This window comes from Amphibalanus amphitrite, unplaced genomic scaffold (assembly GCF_019059575.1).
Source record: "Amphibalanus amphitrite isolate SeventyFive unplaced genomic scaffold, NRLGWU_Aamphi_draft 000053F_arrow, whole genome shotgun sequence".
Taxonomy (NCBI): Eukaryota; Metazoa; Arthropoda; class Thecostraca; order Balanomorpha; family Balanidae; genus Amphibalanus; species Amphibalanus amphitrite.
Genome location: NW_024881549.1, coordinates 1,058,427 through 1,082,849, shown reverse-complemented (window position 1 = coordinate 1,082,849; position 24,423 = coordinate 1,058,427). Strand labels below are relative to the sequence as shown.

Genomic DNA, 24,423 nt, shown 5'->3' with positions numbered 1-24,423 from the left:
ATCTGTATAATCATGACGTCAACAAACCCCTAATGTAAGACTAAAAATAGAGCATCAAAATTCAAAAACTTATATAATGCCTCATTAACCATGTTTTTCACATTTTCTACTTTTTCATATAGATCAAAAACTTCAAATTTTCTCAAATTATCCTCTTCATCCTGACTGAAAATAGCTCAGTGACTGGTAGGAAGGACGTTTTTTTCCTGACGTCATTAAAATGTTCACAGACGCACGCGAATCCAATGACAAACCCCGCGTTCGATGTCTCTCGGACGACGAAGATTCTACGTCGTCCGGCCAATCCCGTCCAAGGTCAGCGGGGGCTCGGCTGCGGTTCTGGAACGTGATTGGCCGGACGGCGTAGAATCTTCGCCGTCCGGGAGACATCGAACGCGGGGAAAATCTAGGGAGCAGTGGACGTGCGACAAAAACGGCGCACGGTCTGGCCGCCGCCGCTTAGGGGGGCTCGAACATATATTGGAAAAAAGTAAGGTAATTGGCATGAAATGATGATATAAGCTGTCAAATTATGCTGCATTGAATTATTTTTGAATGACATGTTGGTATAGCTGGCACCGTGACTGTCCTAATTCACTAGGCTGCCGCTGAACCCTCGTTTTTGAGGTTTTTAGGCTTGTAGGTTGTAGGTTAGGTTAGGTTAGTTTTGTTTAGGTTTTGTTAGAAAGAAGCACCTCCGGGTATAGCGCCTCTCCAGTCACCTTGGTTGGAAAACCTTCGTGTGACATCTGCTCTACTAATGCTCGTTTTTGTTGAGCCTATCCACTTATAATATGTCAGTAGGCGGAACTATGGTCATGAGTACCCAAATATAGGGACGTTCCCATTTTTGGGAACGGAGTTCCCAAATATGGGAACGGGCGTTCCCATTTATGAGAACGGAAGGCAATTTTTCGGCCGCTCGTCCACGAAAACTCAAAAGTGCATCACGTCTCAAAAAAGTGCATGCTAATTAAAGTATCTACTAAATCTCCATAAACTTTAATCTGACCGTTGAACAAGGAAATTGACCGTGGAATGATATTTTTAGTGATTTTTTTAAAATGACAGAATGGTGGAAATATGGGTTATACGACATTTAACATGCAATTTTAAGGAAAATGAAGCATTTTTTTCAGTTTGAGGTCAAGTACTAATTTTCGCCTGGTCATGAAGTTTCATACTAGCGACCCCAGATGCTGGCATACGCAAGCAAACACGCGGACGGTCCCGAGGTAGTTGACTTTTGGTGTCGGGGCAGACGACCGCGTGGAACGTGAGTGAATTTACCGAACTACTGTTGTAAAATCAGTTTAAGTGGTTGAAAATTATTCAGCTGTATTTTGTCAACCCTGAAAGACATATTTTATTTGGATGCTAGCTGTTTGGCGTTGCTTTTAAGGAGCGTCATGAGCGTGGTTTTTGCCTTCAGTATTTTTAAGCACGATCGTTTTGGGGGAATTTCTTCTATGCAGGTCGCCCTGTGTGGCTTATTTATAATTTTTATGCTGATTTTGATCATTTCTCGTGCCCATCCTACCAGGCTTTTTGCCACTTACACTCATTAAGAAAGGAAAAAAGTAGATTTTTATTGGGACTAGGTGTTTTGAGAGTGAAACATTTCAGCATTCCCATTTTTGGATACTTACTTGTGCTCGTCAACTATCAGTGTTAAACAGACAGGTGCTTTACATGCCTGCACCCTCGGCGCGGACGGTGGATATAGGCATGGAAGACCTTGTTGAACATCGCTGAGCGTTGTGAATTACGTAATCCTGCAGAGGGGGGCGTGCCCGCTGCGGGATCGACGGGAATAAGAGCGCAGAAGACCCGGCGAAACATGCGGCGGTCTTGCCGGAAAGGTCATCTTATGATAGTTGCGTTAACAATAACTTGCGGCGTTGGACGTGATGCTTGTTAATGAAAAGAGCCCGTGAAAGGCGTCGGTGAAATCGTTCCCAATTTTGGGTACGCCGTTCCTATAATAAGGAACGCTTGCAGCGCCAGTGTACGAGAGCGTTCCCAAATTTGGGCACGCGGCCCGGGTGGTGGAGTTGGACTGCTTTAGAAAAAGAGGAACGATTTGAAGATACGATGGGCCTTACAATATCAACCTCTTTCCCAACAATATTGAGACAAATATCAGGCGGTTCACGATCGTTTTATATTTTTTGGATGCCATTTAACGGTTCTTCTTCTTGTTTTAAACAATGCCTACATTGCGTTCCCATATTTGGGTTTATCGTTCCCAAACATGGGAACGAAAATGCGTTCCCAAATATGGGAACGCTTGACCATAGTTCTGCCTACTGATGTGTGACCCAAGTTGCAGGGGCTCAAAAAGGATTTTTGCTCAGTGAACCCTTTATATTCCCTTTTAAATTGTTATTTATCTAGAAATAAGCACCTTTTAAAAATGCTTAGTCTTCTAGCTGAAAGCTGGTACTACAATGCATAGCTGTATACCCTGACAATGGCATGCTGTCATTGCCCACTGGTGCTCTTGTCAGGTGCTGTAACCCAATAAGTCATCTAAATGGACCAATCAAGATCTGATTTGAACAAAAAGAGCATTTCTCTTCAGATTATTGCCCAATTCAGGAATTCAGACTCATCCCAAGAAAGCAAGGAAAAAAATGAAACCTCTGGAACATGCATCCAAGCTTCACAGCACACCAAAAAGAAAAATTGGATTTCTCTTTCATGACTTTTATACAAAAACCCAAAATATGCCATTCAATACAGCAGAAAAAAACTCAATAACATTTGCTGTTGACCTACCTGGGTCCAACTAGGCCCTGCAAAAAAATGGGTTGGGGGAGGGCTGCCCATTTTATTTTCTGTCAAAGCTCCACAGATGCACACCTGGACAGACCTTAAATCTGACTGAAGAAAGTAAAACCCACTGGGCCTAGGGTGGAAAAAAGAATGGGCCATTTGGGCCCCTGATGAACTCCTTTACACTTAGCTGTTAGTCTCACCTGGGCCCAGCTGGTTGCCTTGGCCCAGCTAGACCAAGACAAAAAATTGTGGCCTGGCTCCTATGTTCTATGAATTTTTCAAAGTTATTTTTCACTATATAGGTTAGGGCTCCTGGACCTTCCCATTTTTTCAAAGAAGCTTATCAAGCAATTAAAAGCAAAGGAACTATTTGGGTGGGTCCTGAAAAATCAAATTCCTCAGCATCACAATCCACAATTTCTTCAGCCTGAGTCGCAGATACTTAAATGAATCCTTCATATTTGAACATGAGGAATGCAAACTTTAAAGTAGGCAAGGGCACTGAAAAAAGCAAACACCTGAAACCTCACTTCAAGAGGTTCAAATTGGTCCACATTTTTCCAATACTCGGGTCATTGGCCTGGCCTGAAAGGTCAACCAATGGCATATGACCTTAAAATTTGGTAGGTATCATCAGCTTCCTCCCGTCTTAGGCAACACACTCGTTTTTTTTCCGCGAAGCCCTAGCTCGGTATGAGGAAGAACGCGGGGAGGGGAATCCGATCGATACCTTTGCGGCTGTGAAAATGTCAATGCGAGCGAGCCGCTTTCATTAGACACTACAATATTGTGTGATATACCATGTCATGGCTAAATCAGTCTTTCAGTACCCTCGCGTTTATCAATTTTACACCTACCCTAAAAATTTCATGACCCTGACCCAAATGACCTGTGACCTGTGACCTACTTTTCGAGACCGTGTTTGGCCGGAATCGCGATTCCGCGTATGTCGGCTCGCATTAGCCGCGCGTTTACAGTCTTCGTGGTTTCAGGGGCTCAAACATAGGATATTATGTTGCTCCCATGCATTGGGGTGGGTGTCAAGGTCACTTGAAGGTCAGGTCAGTTCATTGACCTTTGATGACCTCGGTTCATTTTCCGAGTTTTACATGTTTCTAGGTTAGTGTTTGGAGCTTTATTCGAATTTGGCAACCATTTGAACATTTACGAAGTAGTTTTGGTGCCTTCGTAACATGTTACGAAGCTGTCAGAGGCGGTTGACACCTTCTACGAGTACCCGGCAAAATCCCTACTGGTTGACCTGACCTGATCCGACCCGACTTGGCCTAAATGCATGAAGACATCATCTGTGATCAAACCTTATATATTTTTGATCAGCACCCCGAAAACCCCCATATCAGCCACACTTTACGACGTTCTAACAGGTCCAGATTTTAGAGAGAGAAAATATATGAAAAATTGACCTCTCCTCGACATTTAAAATTATTTGAATAGCCAAATATTACTGAATGAAGATCTGTATATATGTGTATATTGTATAATTTACATTATCTGGCTATGGTTTGACCTTGATGGTCATGGATACGTTGAACTCTAACCTTGAACTCGACCTTCCTGTCTGGCATTTGAACCTAGTACTTTGACCTTTGACTTTGGAGTGTTGACCTTTGAACTCGATGTGTCAAGTGATGTGTTTTCATGCTTATTCTGTGATATTTTGAAGTCGTTAAAAAGGTTGTACCACTGTTTTATGAGCGCGAGATAAACCGCGCTAATTTTTGAATTTGAAAACCGCGGGAATAAGTCTGCTGCATCAATTATTGTATTCTCGTACACTTGTGTACACTGTCTTATTCTGAAGAAGACCTGTTGGTCGAAATATCAATACAGTAATATTTGGCTATTCAAATAATTTTAAATGTCGAGGAGAGGTCAATTTTTCATATATTTTCTCTCTCTCTCTCTAATATTCATAATGTTCCTCGCAAGAGCGCTCCAAAGAATAAGGTCCAGATTTTCCCGACTTTTGGGTCATTAACCTGACCTGGAAGGTCAACCGATGACCTAGGACCTTAAAATTGGGTATCATCGGCTTCCTCTCGTCGCGGGCAACATGCTTGTTTTTGCCGCGAAGCTCTAGCTCGATCCGGGGCGAAACGGCAAGGGGGGGGTCCAACGGACCCCCTCCGCCCTTATACGTTCACTGCTGACAAAACACCAATACGGGCGAGGGCTAATCATACTGTTCTGCAGACTGCAACCAGACCAGAAGTCATCAATAGAATTTGACTGAGACTGACAGGAGATCGGCCATGACGTCTACCGGATGGGCCGGAGACGGCGACATGTTGACCGTCGAGCGGAAAGACATACCGGTAAGCAGCGCAATTTACATAGGCTATATCGAATGAAAAGCACCAGTAAGCAGCGCGATTTTTGTAGGTTCAGGTCTCGCGAGATTAAGCGGTAGGTTTTGCATTTTTACATTTCCAGTTATACGAGTATCTCAGAAACTAATCGATCTACGATGAAGCCATTTTACACGATTATGGCCGGCTTGTGAACCAACAAGTCGATCGCATCTTCAACACTTTAAAGCTTAAGACGACGAAGATATAGCCTGAAGTACACTAAATTTTCTAGGTGCAAAACCTACCCCTAAAACCCGCAAGACCTGAACATAGTTTAGATCGAACGGAAAGACATGCCGGTAAGCAGAATGAGGTGACTATGCTGAAATAGTTCGTAGTTGTACCATTTTACGGGTTCAGTTTATACGGTGACTATTATCTACTACTGTAACTCTGTTTTCCTGCAAATGAATGCTTCCGACAGTCGGCCATTGCTGACATCCCTGCGTCCCCGACAGTCTGCCGGTGCTGACCTCTCTGCGCCCCCGACACTCACCCAGTGCCGACCTCTCTGCGCCCCCGACAGTCTGCCAGCTGCATGGCGGTCAGCCGGGACGGGCAGCACGCGCTGCTGGCCAGCCGGCGGCTGCTGGTGCTGGTCGACCTGCAGCGGCCCGACCACCACCTGCGCGCGCTCAGCTGGCACAGCAAGTACGACGCCGGGAGTGCCGCGTGGAGCCGCGCCGCGGCGCAGGGCGGCGCCGACCTGGCCGTCACGGTAAGTCACAGCGCGGCTCAGAGGTACTGGCAGCAGGACACATTTTGTCATATTTTGGAAAGAGATAACTTAGTTTCCGGTTTCGGTAAGTCTAACAGCTATTACGTCCTGTGAATTGATAACGCTTAGTATTTAGCATGCCTTTGAGCTACCGGTATGTTCGCTGTTAATCGTAGCTCACCGTGTATCTCCGGCCCGGCAGTACAACACGGCGGTGGAGGTTTTCCGCTGCTCGGGCGGCGACATCCGCTCCACGGGAAAGCTGCAGTCTCACCGACGCACCATCACCGACCTGGACTGGCACTGGAGCGAGCCGCTGCTGGCCACCTGCAGCGTCGATACCAACGTCCACCTGTGGGACGTGAGGGAGCCCCGCCGGCCCGTCGCCACCATGCGCTCCGTCGAGAGCGCCTGCCAGGTGAGACTGGTTGGGGGCTGTGGGTTAGTTCGATTTATATAATCTCGCTTAACCTATCACTTGACATCTGTCAACCATACAACCTACGGGAAAATTACAATGCGCGTAATTAATTCATCATGAGCTGATACGTGCCTTGATATTTTCAGATAGAGACGAATGCAAATGTTATTAAATTCATTACAACAGCTGGATGAGTCCCAAGGGCGGCAGTACGCAGTTCGCGTCTGTGTCCCTTTCTGTGCGTCCATGCATTCCTTGTCATGCTATGGGACGGGCAGTGTTGCACTCCTGACTGACACAACATGACTCCGTTGAACAGGTAAAGTGGAATCGGATCTCGAGTCAGACACTGGCCAGCTCGCACGAGGGCGACATTCGCGTCTGGGACCGGCGCAAGCTCAGCATCCCAGAGCGCTACATATCGGCACACACGGCCAAAATACACGGCCTCGACTGGTCACCCAACTCGGTGAGTGGCGCTCTGACGGCCGCGCTCGTAACAGGACTGATCGTAAAAAAAACATGGGGCTAACATCATGAATCGATTTACTGACGTCACACTCACATCACACACTTATTTTCAGGACTTCTTGTTGCGATCGCACTGTAACACATTAGAAATTGAATTTCACGTTGATCCTTATTTTCTTATTTGGTTGAGCTGTATGACTGAAGGACAACGTAAATCTTTCAGGAGTCTCAACTGGCCACGGCCAGTCAGGACATGTACGTCAAGTTCATCGACGTCACCAACCCCCGCAACATCGTCAGCATGCCCAAGGCCAAGGATCCCGTCTGGCGCGCCCGCTACACGGTACGTGCAGTTCTCAGGGGCATGGGCGGTGCATGATCCGTACGACGTATGTACGCTCGTGCTTTCTGTGATACGCTTGACTCTTGAAACTGCCTTCAGATGCTCGGGTGTGTCAATAATTACAAAAGGTACGCTGGGAGGCAAAGTGATGCGACATGACATCTGGTGCATTGGAAAATTGCGGGTTATTATTTCTGGAGAGCACCGATAAATGCATCTCTTTCAACTGTTTGTACTGGTAATGGTGCATACGATTGCAGTAGTGCAAGTAGTTTGTACGGGTAAACCTTTCCTTTTATACCTTTTATGAGTCGTTAATTGTGATGTTATTTTGACGTCTTCGTCTGCGTCCGTCAGCCGTTCGGCAGCGGCCTGGTGACGGTGGCGGTGCCGCAGCTGCGGCGCGGAGACAACTACTGCCTCTGTCTGTGGAACACGGCCAGCCTGGCCGCCCCGCAGCACACGTTCGCAGGTCACTCGGACGTGGTGCTCGAGTTTGACTGGCGACAGCCCGACCCATCACAGATCAGAGGTAATATTTGGCCGCTTCAGTTTTTCTTCCGTATGAATGCTACACCCCCGCAGGAAATCTTTTTTGGCGCTTTTAAATGCTCCTTTTAATTTCGTCACTGACCTTTATCATTTTCCTTTTTTCTTCTTTTGTCGCAATTACCAATCGTTTTCTGCAAGTGTCTTAACCCGCGCGGGGCTGGGGGGGGGGGGGTAAATTTTACCCCCCCTCGCGAATTTTTGCGATATCTCAAAAACAGCGGCGCGCAGCGCCGCCAAACTTTCAGTACCTTTTCTTACATCAATTTGACACGTTCCCTGAAAATTTGAGCGAAATCCGTCGGAAAATTTTTGAGAAATTGACGTTTTAGTGACGTCATGTTCGCCATTTTCGCCTCAAAAACGGCAAAAGTTCAAACGCCGCTAACATCTTCATTTTTAAAGGAATCAAGACGTAACAAAAAAGGTTATGCGTAATTTTACTTTGTCTATCAAATGGCTATCTCGGTTTTTTGAAAATTTTGGATTTTGGCCTAAATTTTTTCAAAAAACTGACTTTTTTGGGAAAATCATTATAAAATCCAAAATTTTGAGTCTATCGAAAAAACCGGAATATATGTCAGAGAAGTGGTCTATGTGCACCTACATACCAAATTTTAGAAGAATCGGTTCAAAAATGTGGGAGTTATTCAAAATTTTATGACGTCACGACACACAAAATTTTTTGAAAAATGACTTTTTTGGAAGTTCTAGACCTCGTACGGAAACAAAAATAGCACCATTCGATTCGCCGTGAAAAACTGCATCAGATAGACACCTTTTTAGGCCTTAACAACCAACTTCAAAATTTGACCTCACTTGACCTGACCTTGACCTGACCTCGACCTGAAATTCATCCAGGGGTGGTCCATATCACTTATTGAGTGTGCCTATTGAATTCTATGAGTAAAATGACCCATAAAACATGTGTCGCACATGCAGTTTTCTATATTTTGTTTTTTGATGACCTGACCTGACCTGACCTGACCTTGACCTTGACCTCTGAATGATATTGTATGCAACTAATATTGTCTTGGTAGCCTAAGAACACGTTTTGGGCGATCAGTCTCAGTCAATGACTCCATTCTTCGGCAACTACGGTGCAAGGCCGATACTGTAGAAACTTGCAATTTGTACCCTTGACCTGACCTTGACCTTGACCTCAAACTTTAAATTAAGTACATGTTTTTAGTAGTTCGTGATGAGAGCTTTCGATTGGCGTTTGAATTTTCGAAATCGGACCATTAGTTCGGGAGATAACAGGGGGGGTAAAATTTACCCCCCCCCCCCCCAGCCCCGCGCGTTCGGCTGGAGACCCCAGCCCCGCGCGGGTTAAAGGAACCCGAATGATATTTGATGGAAAATATTCTTATCCACTGGTCTTGTCTTGTCAAAGCTGATTTTCTCGGTGTGACAGTATGGTGCCATTGTGACTGGTCGTTTTGCTGTTTGGGTCTTCGGAGCGCCGGCCGGTGACCCGCCGTGTCCGTCCGGCAGACGACTGCGAGTACGAACTGTTGACGTGGTCCCGGGACCAGACGCTGCGTCTTTGGCCGCTGAAGGCCGACCTGCTGCAGGCGTGTGGCCACGAGCTGGTGCACGGCGTCAGCGGACTGGACACGGACCACGCCGCCTCGCCGACCACCGACGGTACTCACTGGCCGTCAACATCAGCAAACACCGAACTAAAGGATGGTCATGGGAACGGCGAGAAGAAGCGCTGAACACCCGTAATAATCTAAGTTTTCGTTTTGTCAATGCTGTCGTTACATACTCTCGCTGCAGCCGTCGACGCAAGGATGAGTTTCACTGCCAGAATTAGACGTAACCGCACAGAGTTAGTCGCTTCGTTCGCTGCCTGTCCAGAGCTGACAGAATGTGTTGTCGTTTTGCAGGTATGGAGACCAGCTGCATCGAGCTGACCTCCCAGGAGCAGTCGGCGGCCGACAGCGGCCCCGGCAGCGGGCCCGTGTCGCCGCCCGTCTCCCCGCAGCGGCCGGCGCCGCCACGTATCTGGCGAGCCATCAGCGAGGGGCCGCCCGCCTCACTCGAGCAGGAGTTCCTCATGATCAACAAAAACATCGACAACGTGCGCATCGAAAAGGTGGGCGGACTGGGTACCGAAGAGGCTGGGAGTGTCCGGAGGTAGCTGCTGCTTTGGGATATAGCCTGCCGAGGACATACGTATATCGTTCATGTTTTCGATGTAGGGCGACGGCCCGCCCCGTTCTATGGCGGTTAGCCTGCGGTACCGTGACGATCCATGGCCTGTGCTGTGACTGCCCCTTTGCTGGGATTGTCCCGCACGCCCCGCCCTGTGACTGCCCCTGCCGTCCGGTCGATCACTCTGTCCCGGTCCGCAGATGAGCGCCGAGGAGCGGTGCTGCACCGTCTCCGTAGTCTGTGGCTCCGTCTCCGCCTGCCTACGGGTCACCTTCCCACTGAGCTACCCCAGCCAACAGCCCGAGTTTCGGTACCTGGAGGGCACCCGGCTCAGCGCCGCCGACCGACAGCACGTCAAAAAGGCCTGGGAGCTCACCGCCGAGCAGCACGTGAAGCGCAACCGCAGCTGCCTGGAGCCGTGCCTGCGGAACCTGGCGGCCAGCCTCCAGCGGCTGATGGAGCGCCAGGAGGAGACGGCGCCATCACTCTACCCGGTCAGTGTCCGTCTCCTTTTTCTGTTTGTCTGTCTGTATCGTACTTTCTTTCCTTTTTCTGTATCATTTATTTTTCTCTTTCCCTATCTGCGTCCCCTTCAGATGCAGGGCGCGGTCGGGGCTCGATTTTGCTCTACCTTGGTCTGTTGTCAGCTGGTCGGCCGGAATCGCGGCTAGCTTAGACTGTAGCTGTGACAATTTCTCCCTGCTGCTGCCAGGCGCCGAGTACCACTCTCTTCCCGTCGGCCAACCTCTACGGCAGCTTCAAAGACGTCAACGTGGCATTTCCGCGCACCTCGGGAGCCAGGTTCTGCGGCAACGGTCAGTCTACACAGCCTACATGACGAAGGTGTTTGCGCTGTGTGGCGATGGTGTTCGCACTGTGGGACAGTGAAAGTTGCTATCTGTGACGGAGGCAATTTTACCCTGTGTGATGACACACTGTGTGATGGTGGTATTCCATTTTTCCCAGGTATGCTGGTGGTGTTTGCGTGTCCGGCCTACATGAAGCGGCTGTCGTCGCGCGGCGAGGGCGTCACGCCGCGCTCGCTGTCGGCGCTGGACGCCTACCTTATCAACTACGCGCAGGGCGCCTCATACGCGCTGGCCGGCGCCCGGCTGGCCGCCTCGCCGATGCTATTCCCGTCCCTGTCGCGCAGCCCGACCGGCGCCGACGGACCGCTCTACGGCAAGGAGGCGGTGGTAAGCGCAGCTGCTGTAGATACTATAGGCTCTGGCTCTCCGTGCCCAGACGTTTCGTATGACACTGCTATTTCTTCATTGAATTGAAGGGGCAATGTTATTATGGAGACTTGTTTGATTGCCTGTTAGCACTTTAACAGCAAATATTTAACTTCAGTGCTTTATCACGACTGGTCTATTACGCCGTCATGGGTACACTACAACAATCAACGACTGTCCAAGATGTCATGCGACCCCGTCACCTGTAGCGTTTCTAACGGAACTCAAGCTTTAGAATATCGGCGCAGCTGTTAATCTAAGTCATGCTCGTGCGGTTTACTAGCCGCTTTCCCGCACAACGGCACATGGACCTTTGGTCCTGCCTACCCTATCTGTCTCCTCTAACCTCCCCGTCGCTCTGTCCGCAGCGTCTGGGCACATCGTCTCTGGGCCGCCGTCCCAAGGCGTACGGGGAGGAGAGGGCCCGGCCGCGCCACCCGCGAACACACACCAACATGGTACTGTGCTACGACGCCAGTCGTCTGATGCCGCTCAACAGGGAGCTGGCTGAACGATACCTGTGAGTGACTGTGGGATCCAGTCGTCCGTGCGTAAGGTGTAATGGCTCATTTGGCTAAGAATGTGGGCCTGCGTGATAAGTGACTCCGTTACCCATCACATCACCACTTAATCCTTTCGCAGCAAGGGCGGGGGTAAGGGGAGGAGATGGCTCCGTTACATTACCATTGTCCTTTCCTAGTAAGGGGAGGTGAGTGACCCGTCATGACCAGTTGCTCTACTAGCCGTCGGATGTTCGATGGCGTCAGTGGCAGGGTATCCGATTTTCCCTCAAGTAACCGTTAAATATCTATATCTTACAAACCGCGGCTTTGGTGGCTGGTGGCGTCTTACCGTCCCCTTTAAACCTCCCTCTTCCAGTTTGGGTGGACAGGACTTCAGTGGCATGTGCAGCGCCAACGCCAGCCTGGCGGCGTCCGTGGGCAGAAAGGACCTGGAGAAGGTGAGTCAGGAACTGGGGTTGGCGGTGGAGGGCATGTTTTATTGGACACGGAAGGGACCGAGGGATGGCGGGTCAGTGCCTGGGTTGGATTGTGTGTGTTACTTTGGCTTTTATGTATTGCTAAGCGAAATTGGAGGGATGCTATGTGTTTCTTGGAAGTACTGAGTGGTGGTGTGTGACACGGGAAAGGCCGAGTGACTTAATGTAACCGGATAGGACGTCGAAGTGGCGACGGCTTCGTAATTTTGCACTATGCTGTCCTGCCGTCGCTTGCCGCCGTCTGTCTAACGTCCCCCTCTCCGTCAGGTATGGAACCTGATCGGCCTGGTGGGCGACCCGGGCCTGGTGGGCTCCAACGCCGACCCGGACGCCGGCCGGCCCTGGGCGCAGCACCCGTTCGGACGCCGCCTCGTCGAGTCCGTGTGAGTAGCTACAACGATCCTTGTTTTCTTCTGACCCTGCAGAGCTGACTTTTGTTTTTTCCGGTAGTTTGTATGATAAGCGTACAGTCAGACACTCGTTTGTCCGTGTGGCTTCCCGGCGCGGCTGCGATGGTATGGTGCCTTACCCCCATTCTCTCTCTGACGCCGCCGCTCTCCCCCGCAGTATCTCTCACTACCTGAAGATGCGCGACGTACAGACAGTGGCCATGCTGTGCTGTCTGCTGGGGACGCGCGCCCAGCAGCCCAGCTCCTCCGTCCGACAGCAGGCCGTCGCCCAGCTCGACTCGGGCAGCGTGAGTGTCGGCCGCAGCCGCCGTAACAATGGCAGACAGCTGTGGGGATTCAACTGCAATTTTATCTCATGGCTTTGACAAACACTGATTAGCTTTAACACTTACGTTATACGTTGTTCTTCCTTTTTGACAACAAAAAAGATGTTCGCTATCAGCTTCATTCCAACTGGGTTCGAAACGGCTGAGACGTTTGTATCAAGCCCATTGGTCGAAACCTTTGAAAGTGTTATTCCGGGACCAGTAATCGACTATCATATGTCGATGCTGCAATATATTTTAGGCTCGTAATTCCCTTTCGTTTCTTTGTTGTGATCCTGTGAGTGTCAAAAGTAACTAAGCTCCAGAGTCTGTGACATTTAAGAACATTATGTTGCTGTTGACTAGACCGTGTCTTGTGTTGGAGTGTACGGTGAGCGGTTATGTGTCCCGAGTGTGTGGGCTGCCAGTCGAACGGCCCGCTAAGAAATACCCCACCTGTCGCCCCCAGCTGCCCGTACCCAACAAATGGTGGATGAAGGTAGGGGCCACGGCCACCCGGCGTGCCGTCCGTTCACTGTCCGTCCGTCTGTACCCACACCCCGCCCCGTAGCTATGTGTATTCGCTCGCGTGTGCGCTTGTGCTGAGGCCGGGTGTCGGATAAGATATCAGAAGCTCTTCCAGCCATCCCCCGCCCCCCACCTCCTCGATCCACAGTCGAATGTCCTCTGAACCTACCTGTGGGAACCCTACCGGTGGGAATGTCCCTGTATCAGGCAGCCTAGCTGTCCATGTAGTCCCTTGCTCTGCGCCCGCTGCTTTCAGATAAACACGCACACCGTTTACACCTATAACGGATGTGATGTAACATTTATGGCAGCTACCCCGTTACCCCAACAACTTAAGGCAGACTCAACAACACCGCGGCAATGTTTTGCTTTGCTTTGTTTTGTTTATTTGTTTAATTAACCCACGCATATCTGTAAGTACCTGTAGTAACCCATAGTGCAGTACGAATTTTGAGTTCGGCACTTTGTAGCGTATTCTGGGATGTTGCTTTGGAGCGATTTGGCACACCCATGCAATTTGGGAAACTGGATTGCCGGGTGTAAGAAAAGTGCCTGTAAGTTCAAGGGTTGCTTTGCTTTTGCTCTACGAATGCTATATATTTACGTACCTGACCGTCATCGATGATTTTTTGTTTTTTAATGATCAAGTGGCCTTTGGCACGTATTTTTCTCATATTTTCATTCAAAGTTCCTTTTCCCTTTTTACAGCAGGATTGTAGTTTACTGTTTAATTGAGGCAAGGTTTGAGGAGTTTTGTTTATCAGGTGGCGCATATTGCAAGCATTCAGTGCAAGTTAGAAATTACTGATAAATAATCTGCGTCTTTGTGCATGTATCACCTAGTTTACCATATGGGAGCAGTCCACAATCACTCACTCAGCCAGTCGAACTTTTTTTTACAAACAACTATGACAGATAATGAAAGTATTTCCGGAAGTCCTACATCGCATTGGAGAATAACTAAGAGACAGTTTGCTGTCGCTTATCCGATCAACCGCTGAAAGGGAACTGACCCGGGTCATGTCTTCGAACGACCAGCATAGAACACTATCAACTTGCTTTGTGCACTGAAGCGCTTGTTTTTCTGTTTATCGGTCGTAAATCAACAAAGCTGTGTGTGCGACTGCAAACGGGCTCATTATCCGAAGCATACCAAACAAGATAAATCTGGATAAAAAATGCTTAAAATGAAGTTGGTGCTGAATTGTATAGTCTAATTCTTGTTCGACCATCTGGCCCAGAGAACAGTGCCTCAGAATGGCACCTGGCATACCGTCATACAATAAAAGTTCAGCGCTCATTTTTCCTTCGAGGCAGATGGAATGGTATGAAGCATGACTCGGTGTCAGGTCATGACATTGACATTCATGTGCCCGTATTGTGTGTTTCTCATCGTTGTGTGATCCCTGCCGCCGGTCGGCGAGCCACGGATGCGGGGCGGTATGCTAGGGTTGAAAGGGGGGGGGGGATAGCGTCTTGAACGGTTCGAGGCCCATATCTGACAGAAGTCCAGCAGTGGTTATTGCTCCCTAGTTTCCGATGTCTCAAGTGACGTCCTCATAGCAGCCTTAACCGGTTCTTGTCGAGTTCCCAGCTACCACACTTATGCGTACATTTTCTCCAGCGAAGTACATTTATTATCATCAAGAACGTCATGCATAATTTATCATAAATTTGAAAATGTTTAGGAACGACAGGCTTATATCAGCTACAAAGTACTACGTTGGAAAGTGGAAAGTCAGCCAAAACGTGTTCGCTACCTCCTGCATAAGTCTATCGCTGCATAGTTCTGAAGCCTGCGGCCTGCCTGCCAAAATAGTCATGCATAATTTTTGAAGTTTTATTTGCGAACGTAGGGCTGGCGCATGCGTAAACGCGCTTGAGCGTGCAGTGGTGCGTGTGTGTCAGTGTATCGGGGCGGTTTTTGTATGGCGTTTCTGATGATCTGTCGGTCGGTCGGGATATCTTTGATATCTCTGTGACTGAAACCCCCTGTGTGTTTCAGCTGGGATTGGTGAAGAAGGTAATTGTGTGACTTTTACTAAAACTTTGACGTCTGTCCCATTAACCAGCATGGCTGAAGTCCTCTAGCATATTATTTTTAGGCGTCTCATTACAATGCATTTCTGTTAAGAAACCCATGCTGAAAACCGCCTTATGGAGACGAACGTGCGGGTGTTAGACAATGATGGTGTGGATGAGCTCAGCTTCGCAAATGACGTCGGCTTCCTCTTAGTTGCAGTTTCGTCTGTTCCGTTAGTGTTTACGAAATATGTTAGCCCTGCCGCTATAGCATCACTGGCCGCGTTCCAGACGAGAGACGCTCTGTTCATAACGCACTCGTATGGCTAGAATGGGCTGTATAGTTGACGCTACTCCGACCTCCATGACGATCTTTGTTAAAGAGTCTTTTTTTACCGAAAGCTGTTAAATTGAACGATGACGCAGGTCTTGAATTACTAGAGTCTAACTTATAAATCGGAGTCGAACTTATATAACGAACGGAGCAAAAAAAGCAATAAAGGAATATTTCTATGTTATGCTGTTAGACGTTAGTCTTCCTGAAGTCAGCGGTTTGACCTCTAGCTGCAGCGAATTTAGCTCCATCCGATCTTTGCTCGAGGTTATGACCTGACCCAAAATGGTCATGTTGTGCATCTGTCGTCACGTCCAAAGGAGACCAGCACAGTTCAGCCGATTCAACGCCTGAGCCTTATTTCAACCACAAAATGAAGCAAATAAACGCATTCGATCTCCCAGGACGGCACATGAACTCATACGATACACAGGTGTCATTAGTAAAGTGCATTGAATATTAACATCGCATTGTTGTGGTATGATTATGTGCTATGAATTGATTCAAGGTCTAAATACATGTGAGCTTGGCAGATGTATTTGCTTTTGACAATTGCCATGCTCATCAATTGCTGAAACTTTCTTATAACTTTTTTTAATAGCTGATTTATTAATTCATGCCGACTAAGCTATAAGTTCATCACATTTTCTGGAGATGAAGTTACTTGACCTGACTTGATTTGGAGCTTAGCACCCTATACCTGACTATAATCTGTACCATGTTTAGGAAGAAAAAACGCTGGCTTGTGTGCTCCCAGAGTATGTGGGGTGAGTGGCGCGTGGGCTTTGTCAGAAGTCGTAACCCTTTTTGGAAAAAAAAACGGATGCGTTGTGATTTTCTACCAGACCTCCCCCTACAGTGTGTACTTTGATAAGATAAACGTGTGTTGATCTGGCCGACTCGTGTGTTCTTTGCATTTTCTTTGCATTTGCTGGTTCCAGTCCAAACACTGCGTGGCTCAATAATCGTAATAGTCTGCGCAGTTTGTCCTGCTGCTAGCGGCATGTTTGATCTTTGCCTCGAAATATACACAGTTGGTCATAAATGTTTATGTAAAAAGTTGGCTTCTATGTACCTACCTTGTGCCTGTCTGGTTTGTGTCCTGTCCTTCGATAAAAACTCAGACTACCGCTACCCAGCACGTATACTGTATAGCTATGAATATGACAGGCATGGTAATTGGTAGCAGTCTGCGATGTGGACATCGGGCAGCGGTCAGTTACTGCATGCAGTTATATTAGCCTCCGTCTCGATGGTGAGAGAAATCGTTCGGTTCCCCGCTTACCAGACATTACTCTCTTTAACCGGCGATACCAAGAGGTCGACTGGAAACCTTAATAAGACTCCATTTGTTTGAACAGGAGCATAAATTCGCATCAGATATGAACATATGTTATGTACAGAGGACTTGGTCTAGTTAGAAAAATAATCACCTCAGGAATTATCGGAGATCTCTCATGATAAAACCCAAACTTACTCGTTTAGTTTTCTTTCAGTCTGTTCTCGTACACGGTTGCATTTTAACCCGCGCACCGACGGGGGTCTGCGCCAACTTCGTACCGACGGGGGGGGGGCGGATGACCGCCCCCCCCTGAGATCTCGAGAACGAAGCAAGATAGCGACAAGCGGTAAACGGCATCGGATACGCACGGCCAAGATCTACAATTTTTACTAAGGTCATTTTCAGGTCAGGTCAAGGATGACGTCACAGGGGTCGAAAAAGTCAAAATGGCGGCGCTAGATATGGAGAGAGTTTTTCTCGAATAACTTTCGAATTAGTCAAGATAGGAACAAACTAAGGGCATCATCGTGATCCTCTCGTCAATCCGCATCGAATGATATATATGTTGACCTCGAAAGGTCAAGGTCAAAGGTTGACCTCAGGTCACGTGACCTCGAGGTCATCATGTATATCATTCGATGCGTCTTGACGAGCTGAACACAATGAGACCATCCACGCGTCTGTATCTTGTTCCTGTACGGAGTTATTGGCCAAAAACCTTTGGTGACCTTTGATGACGTCACATGACCTCACAGCTGCCCAACAGCAAAACAGACCTCAAGGTAGTGAAGGTTGATCGTATATGAAGTCATGTATGGTATATGGGGCCATTCCGACCCGTTTTAGTGGTAAAAACAGGGAGTTGATTTTTCCCCCATTGACTTATAATGGGGAGGTCGCGAAATTGACCTGACCTTAGGTCACCGATATCAAAATTCCGAGATATACAAATTGTGGCTACTAATGACCTAATAATATCCTGTGAGTTTCAAAGGCCTCCGACATCTACTGTAGCTCTGGCACGGTGACAAAGTTGCAAAAAAGTGACTTGAGGTTGGGTCATTCAAAGTGACCTGGTGACCTGACCTTAAAAGGTAGGAGGTTCAAACTTGCACACCATGTGTAAAATTGATGAGGTTATAGTCATACCAAATTTCGCGGCGCTACGCGCCGCGGTTTTCCCGCTATTCACGAAAAACCTCAGGGGGGGGCGGATATCCGCCCCCCCCCCCGTCGGTGCGCGGGTTAATACTGGACTGGGTGAATACAATATTGTGTTTAAGCACGTGTTTTAGCAGCCCCCGAACTGATCTGTGCTCGGCTATGGCAGCGCTGTCATTATTTGTTCTGCATGCTTTGACCCCTTGATCTTTACCCCTAAATCTTGGATGAACATGTCCATGCATGACATTGGCAATGACCGTGCTACAGATGGGCATGCACAACGAAAAAAAAAACTTCATTAGACGCCTTTTACATTCCTGAGGCTATGTTCGGAACCGGCAATGGGATTAAAAGTATAGACAGGGTTTTGAGGCATATCAGATAGTGTGCACTCAGAGAGAATTTAACATATGGCTGATGGAAGAAAGGACGAACAACGAACGGGCGGATTCCTTGATACAGTAGACATTGGTTGGAGAGAGATCTAATTTCTTACTTTTCGTGGAATAAAGCAATTTCGCGGATGAAATGGCTCTGATAAAGGCTGAAGCTGTATGTGCCAATAGGCGTTCTAGCGGACACACCCCGGACATGGTAAAGTTCACAGTAACATAACCTCCATACAGTCTGCCGCACCCGTATGGTAACTTTGACCCTGTATTCGGTGTAGATGTCGTGTTTGGCGTGTTGACCAGCTGCTGTTCCGCTGTTACGCCCTTTGTTACCGTGTTTCTGCAGCCGGGCGAGTCGCCGTACCACACGGTCCACCCTACCGAGACTCGCCGCCACCCGACGCTCGAGGGGCTCGGCGTCAACGTGTCGCGCCAGAACCGCAGCAACTCGTGGTCGGATGTGCTGGACGAGAGTCGATTGGCGGCGCCCGAGCCCGGCGCCATCGAACAGCGCTTCCAGCATGACAACAACCGACGGTAGGTGCGCCTTAGGACGGGACACCTACACTGGCAATGGCAGTTATATGACTATGCTGTGCGTCGTTATTGTAGGACGATGTATTGGGTCGTGAGAGAGCTATAATCCCGTTGCGTGGAATCTGGAGATGACCGAACTGGATGTTTCTATTTGCAGGCTCCTGGACCCCGCTCGTCAGGCCGAGTTTGATCGATACAAACGGATTTACGCCGACATCCTGTACCGGTGGCAGCTGACCAACCACCGGGCACAGGTGAGTACGTAGCGGCACCGACAGGGCTCGGTATCCGAACTGCAGAAGTCGGTACTCGACTGCCGGCAGAGACGCGGCCTAAAATCCCAATAAATAGACCTATGTGACACGGAAGAGATAAGTCCGAGTAGTTTGCTGATTTCCATCCAGCGCCCTATATTATACCGCCGTGTCCTGACCACTGCCGCCGCCGTGCTCAGGTGCTCAAGTACGTGAGCACGGTGCCGGTGGCGCACTGCGGCCTGGAGGTACGCTCCGAGTGCTCCCGCTGCGGGCGCACGTTCGCCGGCTCCGAGTGCCCGCTGTGCCGCCGGTGCACCATCGTCTGCGTCATCTGCCACGTCTCCGTCAAAGGTGGGTGGCCGAACTGTCTGTCCCTCCGACAGAGGTGGGTGGTCGAACTGTCTGCCCTCCGTCAAAGGTGGGTGGCCGGACTGTCTGTCCCTCCGTCAAAGGTGGGTGGTCGAACTGTCTGTCCCTCCGTCAAAGGTGGGTGGCTGAACTGCCCGTCCCCTCCGTCAAAGGTGGGTGGCCGAACTGTCTGTCCCCTCCGTCAAAGGTGGGTGGCTGGACAGTTCAGTGTCTGTCCCCTCCGTCAAAGGTGGGTGGCCGAACTGTCTGTCCCCTCCGTCAAAGGTGGGTGGCTGGACAGTTCAGTGTCTGTCCCCTCCGTCAAAGGTGGGTGGCCGAACTGTCTGTCCCCTCCGTCAAAGGTGGGTGGCTGGACAGTTCAGTGTCCGTCCCCTCCGTCAAAGGTGGGTGGCCGAACTGTCTGTCCCCTCCGTCAAAGGTGGGTGGCTTAATTGTCTGTATGTACTATTGGTCTCAAGATAAGGGCCCAGGCGACCTGGACTTTTGATGCGGTGAATACCTACTTTCTTCCTCGCCACAACTCGAGTGGGAGTGGCGCTGGCTGGGAGTAGGGGTGCACCCGGTCCGGGCTGTGGCGAGGGTGAGGAGGGTATTCGCCGCATCAAAACGACGGGTCGCCTGGGCCCTTATCTTGAGACCAATAGTACCTCCATCCGGAGTGAGTGGCTGAACTGTCTGCCCCTCTGTCCGGAGTCGGTACTGTCACGTCTCTGACCCTATTTTCCTGGGCGTTTGGTGGGTGGCTGAACTGTCCCTCCGAAGTCGGTCCGGATTGGCACGTCTCTGACCCTGTGTTCCCGGGGCGTTTCAATCTTCTGTCACTGTGTGGTTTCACCTTTTGGGGATAACTTTTATCTTTTGTGATGTTCTGCTCACAACTAATTATTGAGCAGCACTTTCGAAATATAACAATGGCGTTCTGTTGGGTTGACGAAAAAAAATAACTTCGCAAAGAAGTATAAGCCGATAGCTTTAGCTTTAGAGAAAATTCAAGTTAGCAAATCTTGTGGGCCTGATGGTGTAAGTGGAGCTTTACTTAAGAATTGCGCGAAGGTAGCTGCGAAGTTCCTTAAGATTATTTTCGAACAATCCCTCCAGACAGGAGATTTACCGAAGGACTGGGGAGAAGCCTTAGTGCACCCTGTTTTTAAGGGTGGCAACCACAAGAAACCTGAAAATTATAGGCCAATTTCATTAACATGCATCTGTTGCAAAATGATGGAACGGATATTGGTCGCATCTATTGTGACACACTTAGAAGATGCTGGACTGCTAACAGAGTATCAGCACGGATTCAGGAGGCGATTGTCCTGCGAAACACAACTAATTATGCTATGTCAGGACTTATTGGCATCCATTGATGATAGAAAATGCATAGATTTGGCATTTATCGATTTTAGTAAAGCTTTTGATAAGGTCCCGCATTACCTTCTGATAAATAAGCTTAAAACATATAACTTAGATAAAAAGGCACTGGGATGGATCAGATCTTTCCTAAAGGATCGAACCCAGAGGGTTGTAAATGATAATTGCTTTTCTGAACCCATTAAAGTAACGTCGGGTGTACCGCAAGGAAGTGTTTTGGGTCCCATTCTATTTATCTTATATATAAATGACCTCACAGACAAAATCAATTGTTCAGTTAGATTGTATGCAGATGATGTAGTTCTCTATACACATGTTTCAGGTAACGAGACATATAATAGTGTTTTGCAGGCAAACCTTGATGAACTATCTCAATGGTGCCAAGACTCAAAAATGGTTATCAATGTTAATAAATGTGCCATCATGCGTATGTCTAGACAAAAAATGAATATAGCACCTAAATACTTTTTGAACAGCGAAGAGATTAACGTTGTTCAAGAATTCAAGTACTTGGGAGTGCATATATCTAGCAAATGTAGTTGGCAAAAACATGTAGAATATGTCGCTGGAAAAGGCAACCAAATTCTTCGATTCATTAAAAGGAATTTTAGAGACTGCCCTCAAGCTGTGAAGGAAACTGTTTACATGTCACTAGTCAGGCCAATTTTGGAATATGCAAGCTGTGTCTGGGACCCATGTGGAGAGGGTTTAAAGAAAGAAATTGAGATGGTTCAAAGACGTGCTGCGAGATTTGTGTTGAACGATTACGAGAGATATAGCAGTGTTGATGAAATGTTAGAAAAAATCGGATGGAAAACTTTGGAAAGGCGACGTAGTGAGTCTCGACTGTGCCTTATGTTCAAAATGTTCAACGGTGAGCTATCGCAGTTATCCACAGAACTCAACAGCATCATATGCCAGCCCTCTTATGTTGGTAGGCATGATCATGAGAAAAAAATTAGAATGGTTCAGTCTAGACTTCTCCCTTACCATCATTCATTCTTCCCTAAGACGATTAGGGAATGGAACAGACTCCCACGTAGTGTGGTTGAAGTCAATTGTTTCAAAGATTTTCAGGAACTTTTAAAGAATTGACTGGCTAAGCATTCCAAGATGTACGAAATATGAAATTATTGTGTTACCGTGATGTGACAATGTGTGTGATATCTGTGAATGTGTATGTGTAGCATGCTATTTTCATGTACGACGACGTATAGGGTAGGGTGGTTTAATTTGAATGGGGTGGGGTGATTTGAGCATGGTTGGTCCGGATGGAATTGTGGGAGGGGTGCTGGACCTTACATATGCTGTAGATAGAATATCGATAGTTAGGTACTACCATCACCAGGGCTTTACAGCATTTGTGATGTCTGAACTAATATACGAAATAATATACGAAAGCTTTACTTTAAAGGTAGTGTGCCACCTTTGAAAGATTTCCCATTTTATTTTTCCTAGGATAAGAAGCTTCTGTTTTTACCTAATATCGCAAAAAAAATCAAAAATGGGCCTGGAATAGTGCCTTTTTCGCCTAAAAGTTTATCGGTTTTTCGATATGTATAACAACTGTAGTGGGCTGAACTGCAAACAGGCGTCGGCAACAATCGCGAATGCGGCGCACATGTGACAATAAGCAAAGGTCATTATAGAGTTACGACGTACGGGAATGAGTTATCAGCTGTCTAATCGTAGACAACACAATGTCGAGCCTTAAACTGTAAGCCTGTATTGGTATTGTTTCTTTTATTTGGCTGTCGAACATTATTTATGGTTTGAAATATGATTTTATGTAAAATAATTGATATGAAAAAGCCGTCTCTTAAGTTATGACCCCATTTCACCACACGCAAGTGGCAGAAATGACAATGATCAGCTGACGCATTTTTCTTGGCCGAAGTCAGAGCGCGCGGCCCGACGCACCACCACCGCACCACAACGTATGAGCAGAAGCCGCGCCCAAAGCCAGGGCCCCGGTAACGTGAGGTAGCCGAGTCGGGGCAGCGTGCGCTGACCCAAGCCGGGGCCGCAGCTTTGGGCGCGGTCTACCGCATCCCCGCGGGCAGCCCCGGGCTATCACATGACACCGGGAGGACGCGCGGCCCCGGCTTGGGTCAGCGCACGCTGCCCCGACTCGGCTACCTCACGTTACCGGGGCCCTGGCTTTGGGCGCGGTCTACCGCACCACCTAACAGGCGTGTTCGAAACCGCAGGAGATGATGATGAACGGGTTTATCGAAACTTGATTGGATGAGCATATCGGTAATAGCGATTTCAGTGTGTGCATTTATTGTTCATAGTGGTGTGAAATGTGGTTGGGGTACGACCGACAACCCGTCGGGGCGAATTTCGCACTGGGGTACTCAAAATTTGAAGAATTTAAGACGTTTCAATGAGTTTTGAAGGTATGGATAAGTTCTAAAAATCCGGTTCTCCTTATCTGGGCCATTAACTCCATACGGTCCAGGAAAGCTGGCACACTACCTTTAATTTTGGTTTAAAATAACCCGCTGTCTCGCTACCACACGCTTCAATGTGTTAATTGTTGTCTATACTGTTCATGCACCGTTGGTGACGCTTTGTGACCTCTCTGGCAGGTATGTCGTCCTTTTGTCTGGTGTGCGGCCACGGCGGTCACCTGCTACACATGCTGCAGTGGTTCCGCGACCAGCTGCTCTGTCCGACCGGCTGCGGCTGCCGCTGCGCAGAGAGCCTCCAGCAGTGAGGGGTCGAGACGTACGGACCCACACCAGCTGCTCCGTGAGTCTCCAGCAGTGACAGCTACAAACCAGCTGCTCAGAGTCTCGAGCAGTGACCGGTACAGCTGCTCAGAGAGTCTCCAGCAGTGATCAAAAAGCGCGAACTGCTGTCCTGTTTGGACACTTCTCCGGCGTCCCACAAGCTTCAAGTGTATAATTTGTGAGTTTTGGCGTATTACTCTATTTGTATGTGTATATTGGCGGGCCGTTTGTAGTTGGCTCTTCGTACAAGGCTGTGCTGTGTGAGATGACAGAATGGAGACGTCGCAAAATCTTAAACGCAACGTATGCGTAACTACTGAGCGTATATTTATGGGGCAGACATGTGTCTGTAACGTGATTTAGCGTGAAGGAAAGGAAAGCTGTCACGGCTACAGACAGTTATTGGGATGATGCAAGAAGTATTCTTTTGAACGCTGTTTACCTGGGCAGTGATTATCCTCGATGGGAATATATGTAAATGCTGCGAAGTTTCCAATGTTTCAAGGAAGGTTGGACGTGCCGCCACGCCCAACGTTACCGATGGCGCTATCGTTTCAGTCGTCCCGACGTTGCCGATTGCCTTACCGGCACAGTGCACTATGTATTTTGTCGCCGTGCCTAAAATGTTGCTGCCAGTATGATCTCTCTTCTCCATTCAAACCGCCAG

The 24,423-nt window shown here is 48.4% G+C and overlaps 1 protein-coding gene across 1 annotated transcript; it reads left to right on the top strand.

Moving 5' to 3' along the window:
- The first annotated feature begins 468 nt into the window (after positions 1-468).
- Positions 469-24,240, top strand: LOC122377980 (GATOR complex protein WDR59-like). Its single transcript, XM_043358646.1, has 22 exons — positions 469-490; positions 4,996-5,117; positions 5,680-5,871; positions 6,074-6,289; positions 6,612-6,761; positions 6,987-7,106; positions 7,464-7,638; positions 9,153-9,305; positions 9,551-9,759; positions 10,019-10,312; positions 10,531-10,633; positions 10,785-11,014; positions 11,422-11,573; positions 11,933-12,014; positions 12,321-12,436; positions 12,621-12,750; positions 13,238-13,267; positions 15,302-15,319; positions 18,837-19,027; positions 19,185-19,281; positions 19,482-19,635; positions 23,613-24,240. Exons 2-22 carry the CDS (start codon positions 5,055-5,057, stop codon positions 23,738-23,740), a joined length of 3,003 nt encoding a protein of 1,000 aa, XP_043214581.1. The 5' UTR covers positions 469-490; positions 4,996-5,054; the 3' UTR covers positions 23,741-24,240.
- Positions 24,241-24,423: the final 183 nt, after the last annotated feature.